Source organism: Nicotiana tomentosiformis, chromosome 2 (assembly GCF_000390325.3).
Source record: "Nicotiana tomentosiformis chromosome 2, ASM39032v3, whole genome shotgun sequence".
NCBI classification, from domain to species: Eukaryota; Viridiplantae; Streptophyta; class Magnoliopsida; order Solanales; family Solanaceae; genus Nicotiana; species Nicotiana tomentosiformis.
This window is the reverse complement of record NC_090813.1, coordinates 21089263-21096908: the sequence shown is the minus strand read 5'-3', so window position 1 is coordinate 21096908 and position 7646 is coordinate 21089263. Positions and strand designations below refer to the sequence as shown.

At 34.9% G+C, this 7646-nt stretch overlaps 1 protein-coding gene across 1 annotated transcript; it reads left to right on the top strand.

The window, feature by feature from the left end:
* Positions 1-3345: 3345 nt before the first annotated feature.
* On the top strand, positions 3346-7543 carry LOC104096474 (cell number regulator 8-like). The gene is made up of 3 exons (XM_009602848.4): positions 3346-3908; positions 5244-5446; positions 7079-7543. The coding sequence occupies exons 1-3, from the start codon at positions 3611-3613 to the stop codon at positions 7310-7312; spliced, it is 735 nt and encodes a 244-aa protein (XP_009601143.1). The 5' UTR covers positions 3346-3610; the 3' UTR covers positions 7313-7543.
* Positions 7544-7646: the final 103 nt, after the last annotated feature.

Genomic DNA, 7646 nt, shown 5'->3' with positions numbered 1-7646 from the left:
GGGAGAAACAAATAACATAAGTAAATCAAGACCTTTCATATTTTATTGTACCATCAAAGGATGTGGGGTTACTCTTCCCTTAACCAGAGTTCTCGGATTCGAGTCTTGGTATGGAAAAATCTTTGATATGGAGCGTTTCTCTCCGAATGAGATCCTACGCGGTACAAATCGGATATAGTCGGACTCCAATATCGATACCGCACACGGATGAAAAACCAATTTTCTTTTTATTGTACATGTCTAATTCGTCCAGTTATGCATTGAAAAGTAACGGATGTAATTGGTGTGGTAATCGATATTAACTTTCGATTTAAAAAAAAGAAGAAGAAGAAGAGCTTTTGTCTCAGTCAGTATCCAACAAATAACAAATTGTTCGAATAATATAACGTGGTAATTCAATTGAAAAATATCACAGTCGCATAATGAAGTCGAACTATTAGAAGTTAAATAATTAAAGTAGAGAAAGTAAAAGTTATAAATTCCACATTTTCCTACCACAATATGCTATAAAGATTGTGCATAGTGAAGGGTGCCAAATCCTCTGCTAAAGAAAAGAAAGTAGACAAGCTGCCCCATATTTTTCAACTGAAGTCCAAATACACCAAAATCAAAAAAATTTAACTTTTGTCATAATAAACGTACAACACAAGTCCCCATAATGTGTAGTGTTTATCCTATTGCAGAATTTATCAAATCGAAGAGGGAAAACAGAAAATTAGCAGGCAAGGGGCAAGAAAGAAAAATACAAGGAGGATGTGTTTTTTAGTTGTGAAGGTGACAGCCAAGGGGTCTGCTAAATGGGATGTCCTTCTATGACATTAACAATAATACACACATGGGATTGTCCAGTGTCCATTCCTTCCTCTCCAGTTCCCACACCTTTCTTTCAGATAAAATAAAATATTTAAATTGGTTATTCTACTAGTTTAGTTTTTATTCACCATATGGTATAAATGAATTCTTTTAATCAAGATATATAAAATCACTTATAGAAAATTGTCCCTGGGCTTGTTGTTGTTGTTGTTGTTATCGTTGTTGAGTGGAGGCGAGAACAGAAAAGGAGATAACATTTCTTAATAGAGCTTCCTATAATCTCATCATAGGAGAGTGCGTATAACAAGTTGAATGGTATAATACATTTAGGTATAGACAGGTACATTTTAGCTAATTCTAAACAATCAATAGGCTTACTTCGATGTTGGAGCTTGAATTCAAGTATTAGATTAATAAGTCTTATTAGGGATCTTTTTTGTTGGGAGGGGGTGGAGGGCTCTCCAATCCTCGCAATTCCTGTTAGATAGCCTGGTGTAGAAATTTTTTAAGCTGTTTGTGGATATGAGTTAAACTCGTCGTATATTATATTTACATGATTAAACTAATTAAAGTAAGTAAAAAACCTAAAATGAAAGAAAAATGAATATTATGGTTTTTTTCCTTTTCACTACATAAATATTTCAACCCAACACATCTACATCAGGACCTTGTAACTAATTGCTGTGTTGGATGGCGACATTTTCAATTGCCAAACATTGTGAAATTCCTTAACTATGTATTCCCACTCCCCTCTACTCCATGCTTGTTATAATTCCCTAGTTTCTTGATCCTTAGCACAAAATAAATTCACTCTTTTATCATTAAAAAGGACATTTATTAGTTCATATATTCTTGATATCCTCTTTGCAATGGAGCTGAAGATCACTAGCTTAACTGCCATTTTCTTCCTCTTCCTCCTTCTGGTTGCACCTTGTTCTTCTTCAGGTTTGTCTTCCAAAGAAATTTCAATCTATTGTTTAATGATATAATTATTATTTTTATTTACTAATTGTGGTAGCCAAAATGAATCCTATTATGGCTATTTCCATTACTATGTTTTCAACTTTTCATACGCAGGAATAGTCCCGTTAGCCAGCTTTTATAGCAAATTCTATTTGTTTTTCGCCGGTTTAGGTTGTGGAGCTTATTTCCTTGCCCATTTATTACTAATGGAAATGGTATTCCTTTTACAGGAAAAATGGATTTATTAAACATGGATTCGGGTATTTATGATATTGATTATAGAGGTCCAGAAACTCATACTTACATCCCTCCACCAACTGGATCAAGGGGAAAACATAATTTTAATCATCAAAGCATGTTACAACATCGCAAATTCAAAGGCTTGAGAGCTAGTAAGACTAGAGAAAAGGTAATTTATGCATAAAATCTTCCTACATATGAACTATTTAATGTATCGTAAATTTATGTAAAGGCAGATCTATGATTTTAAGAGGATAATTAATATTACTACGTCCTAAATTTGAAGTTGGTACTAAAATATAGTTCGAAATTGTTTTGAACATGTACACGTAGAATTCAAGTAAAAAATAGTACGTAGATGCGCCTACAGTCTTAAATATAGATCTATCCTTGTTCTCATGTACTTTTTTTTCTTATTTAAATTCTCCTAATTTATTAGGGATTGAGGTGTAGTTGTTCTTTGTTATTCAATTTCTGATTTAGTAATTGGCTTTTTGTAGGGGAAGAAAATTCATTGATGAATTTCTTAGAAATTTGATGATTTTGGGGTGTTCTGTTGAAATTTGGATGAGCAATCTAGAAGAGGTGATTCTTTAGTTTGGAATTTGGATGAAGCAAAGGAACGTATAACAAATAGTAATTATTTTGCTTTTATGAGATACTTAGAGAAAATGTTGTCCAGCATCTGGAGAGGAATTTAACTAAATATCAAATGCATTAGCTTGGGATTTTTTTTAACCTTATAATATATCTATGAAAATTGTATAAGTGATCATTGTCGGACTTTGATTAGTGCAATTATATTCATTATTATTCAATAAAATCTTTGTCATTCAGCATTTATTTTGGACTATCCTATTCCATGAACCTATGGGTTAATTTTTCTAAGACTCGAAGAAAAATTATGTGTAACATCTTCAAGTATTAGAAAAATCAACCCATATCAATAAATGATTGCTGACTATTTCCAAATGGACACTCTAACTCAAGGAGTTCATAAGAAAGAAAATGACTCGTAAGTTAATCAAATAATGCAAAGATTAATGGTTCGTCAAATTTATGAAGATTCACAAGAAGGAAGATTAAAAGCGCAGATTTCAAATAATTGAAAGTTAAATATTCAAATATTACAAGGACTAAATCAGAATCTGTCAAAATTCAAGGATTAAAAGCGCAAGTTTCCCTAATTAGTAACATAACGACCCTTTTACTCTTCTCACTTTCCTCCACTATTTACGGTCATCCTCGCCTAAAAAAAGAAGAAAAAGAAAGATAAAAAAAAAAGAAGAAAAAGAAAGATAAAAAAAAAAAGAAGAAAAAGAAAGATAAAAAAAAGAAGAAGAAAAAGAAAGATAAAAAAAAAAAAGAAGAGAGAGAGAGAGAGAGAGAGAGAGAGAGAGAAAAAAGTAATGTTCCTATTTACGCATTCCACACGGTTTCTGTAATCCGTAAAACACACATACAGTGGAGAGATCTTTGAGGTTGACATCTCTTAGATCCCTCTACTTCATTCGTCCCTCTTGCCAATTCTTGAACATTGCAATATTCAAATCAATTCTGAGTATTCATTTTTTTCTGAATATTTTCTGTTCCAATGGCCAATAATATGGAAGAATCAAGCCCATTTTTACCCAGGCAAAAATCTGAGATGACAAACAATGAATTGAAGTCGACCAAGCTCAATTCTTCAACCCCAGCTCCTCCGGTTGCGGCGGAGCCGGTTAAACCGACGGTTTCAGCTGCTGTTCCGATGGGATGGACGGCTAATGGGTTACCTATGGGCCACGGGGCGGTGGTGGGGGAGCCCATTATGCGTAGGGCCCAATGGGAATCCGGTCTTTGTTCTTGTTTTGGGAAGAATGATGAATTCGTCAGCAGCGATCTTGAAGTTTGTGAGTTTTCATTCTGTATTAGTTTTCTTTCCCTTATGAAATTTGTAAAAGTTTGTTGCTTTGATGTCTCTTTATATGAAAGGATTGATTTTGTTATGTTTAGGGTGTTTAAGAAGAATGAAAATTCAAATTAATCAAACCTAGAAAAAATGGAAAACCAAAGTGAACTTGAACTGATTTTGTTTGATAGTAAATTGTAAATACCAATAAATATTTGTTTTAATCTGGTGTTAGGAAAACTCAAATTAATCCCCGCATAATTAATGCGGTGTTTGGTTGACCACATAAGGGAAAAAAAAGAATATCCTTGTAACCAATAAATCAACAGATTGGCGGTTTATAATATTTTATGCATGATATAGTGCGGAACAACAATGTGTATTGGCAATCAGTCAATCATGGGTAAGAATCCTAAGACAAAAATATCCTTAAGTAGGTAATCCGTGCATAGCATTCATGTGTTATTATTCATCGCAAAACAATTTCTATATTATTATTTTTTATCTTTTATTTACCACATAACAATTCATATATTATTATTTGTGAGCTGACTGAACTGAGTGAGAAGATTTGATTAAGCATTACATATTCAATGGTTTTTAATTGCAACCAATGGAAGGTGCAGAGTTTCTCTGAAATTAACTTATTGATGACTAAGAAGGGTTTTTACTAAAAGATCTTGTCAAGTAAATTTGAAAGGATACTCTTCCAAGTTTTCCAGTGAAAGGAATAGCTAGAGAAATGTAATTGATAGAGGTGATGATTGTGGGAGGGAAGTTATATTTTCTTTATATATTGAAAGACTTAGAATTTAATCATACACACTTCCTAGTCTAAAGGTTTTGTTGCTTCTTCTGATGACTCAATTGAATGAAAGGATGACAATGTTAAGGAGGCAGTATCAGGCACTCAATTCTTTTAATTTGTGTTTCCAATTAGTCTAATAGAACTCAAAATGTTATATTAATTTGCTACAACTGCAAGTTCTACATCAGTTGTGCAAACTTATGGGAATGGTTATATGTGTCGATAACAGAGTCAAACTACTACGTCAGAGAGTTGATGTTCATAAATTATTCTTGAAATATTGCTCGTTCCTATGGAATTAGTTCACATCCCTTTCTTGTGTATTTTCCCTGTGCTTGACTGAATCAAGTACTATGGTTCAAGTTCTTCCCTCTTAGTGGTATATCGCGTACGGATTTCTGTGTTGATACTTCAGACCTTACCCTCTCCTACTTCCAAAAAGAGTTAAAAAAATGTTATGAGTTTCTTCTCCTTGCTTTCTTGTCATCTCTTTGTTGTACTAACAATGCCAACCGTGGCACTGCACAGGTCTGTTAGGAACTCTGGCACCATGTGTGCTCTATGGGAGCAATGCCGAGAGAATTGGGTCTGCTCCTGGAAGTTTTTCCAATCACTGCTTGCCTTACACTGGTCTATACCTGATTGGACAGTCTTTTTTCGGCTGGAACTGCATGGCACCCTGGTTTTCATATCCCAGCCGTACCGCTCTCCGGCAGAAGTTTAATCTGGAGGTTGGCTGTCTCTTAGCTTTTCTTTTTCTTCCTATAAAGTGCTTCATCAGTGCTTGTTTTATATAGCAGCACTTTGGTTCATATAAATGAAGGATTTGTTGATTAATTTGGGTGTAGCAGCTTTACTTTATATTTCACTCTTCTTCTAATTTCGATTCTGACGATGTTAACTGATTTGTCATAATCTCGTCCAAGCATGTCAAATTTGCTCTTTATTTCTTGTTCAAGCCCCTTGTCTTATGCTAGTTTACATAGTTTTTCTTTCCCTGTTAAACCCCTGCAAACATCAAGTTCTGGTCATTTGTGTGTGCCTTTTCATACATTATTTAGTGCTTACTGAAAGTTGTTGATGATTGGGATTTTTGTGGTTGAATTTAAAGGTTTAGGTGGTTCACAATCTTTCCACATACTTTATCTATGTCATTCGTGTCAAGTTCTTGGAGATGTGACCTAAGAATTGGCAGTTGGTTCTGTATGTTTCAAAGAGTTTATAAGGATGTCTCTCTCCTCTCTATGAGGCTTGGGATGGTGAACTTACCTTTCTACATTCTTCACATGAAGATAGATGTTTGAAAAAGAACTATTCTGCTAGTGCTCTTTTTATTCTTATTTACTGTGACTTATTTGTTTCTGGGATTAGATGTTCTAATCTACACTACAAGGCAATATGTTATTGTTTCATCTTTGTCAAGCAACTAGGTGTTAATTTGCTTTGTCTTGGGCCCCATTTGACACTAGTAGGTAGGGGTGGCAAAATGGTTAAAAGAAAACAGTTAACCACCCATATTATCGCCTAAAAAATGGGTTGGATAATGAACTTTTTAAAAACGGGTCAAATATGGATAAGAATCATATTATCCATTTAGAAAATGAATAACCAATGGATAACTAATGGGCTTAATTTTTTTTTTTTTTGAGAAGGTAACATTTGTTGTATATATATTAACTGCACCAAAGGTAGTGCAATCATCCATAGTTACAAAAGGTGGAATAGAAGTGAATTAAGCCTTAACCTAATTACAAGGATCCTAAAACATCAACGAAAGACTCTAGATCTTTCATTGTAAAACCTCAAATTGGGGGTTCCTCAAGTTTGGGAGACTAGGAATTCTCCCAAAAGTGATCATATCCATGAAGCCATGGATAATATGGTTACCCGTATTATCCGCCGGTTAACCTGTTTTTTATCCGTATTAAATATGGGTCGGGTCAGATAATATATCCGTTTTCGACCCGTCCCATATCCGACCCGACCCGCCCGTTTGCCACCCCTACTAGTAGGTTTGGATAAAAGCTTGTAAAATTTTCACTTTAATGCCCTTGTCATGATTAACTTCATGCCTTAAGCTCCAGTGCAACAACTACTACTACGCCTCAATCCCAAGCAAGTGAGGTTGGACTATATGACTCCTGAGTCCTGACTGACCATGCCACTCCATTTAAGATCATCTAAACTTTAGGCTAGGCAAGATGTGTATCATTTCATTTTTAACGGGTGGTACCAGAGGAGCGCTCTTGCTCTTCTTTCAATTACCTTATAGTGGTGGCAATAGTAGTAGTAGGATATTGTTGTCGTTTGTTGGTCTACAAAATATGCTTGAAAACACGTTCTGAGATTTATTTCCTTTGCAGGGTAACTGTGAGGCAGTCACCAGATCATGTGGGTGCTATGGGGGCTTTGTTGAGGATGAGGAACGACGCGAACAATGTGAGTCAACTTGTGACTTTGCAACTCATATCTTCTGCCACCCTTGTGCTCTTTGCCAGGAAGGTCGTGAACTTCGTCGTAGGCTCCCTCATCCTGGGTTCAATGCCAAACCAGTCCTCGTTATGCTTCCCCCTGGGGAGCAGAGCATGGGTCGCTGATAGCAACTACTGTGCCATTGACTCCATACCATTTCCTATTTGGTTTTAGCTGTTTCAGTGTTCTCTGATATTGTACTGGAGCATTTTTACTTAATTGATGGAAAGTTGACATGTAAAACTTGAGACTATGTAGGTGATATTATACAATGTATTGTATACACATAAAAGAGATGGATTTGCAATTTGTATGAAATTATAGGATTAATCATACAAGAAATTGTTGTTGATGAATCTGTTCTTGTATTGTAGAAATGATTTGAAATGGATGCAAGCAAGTTAGCTCGGACACCATCTTATAACACCATCTTATACTTAAAGAAATACAAAATGGGAA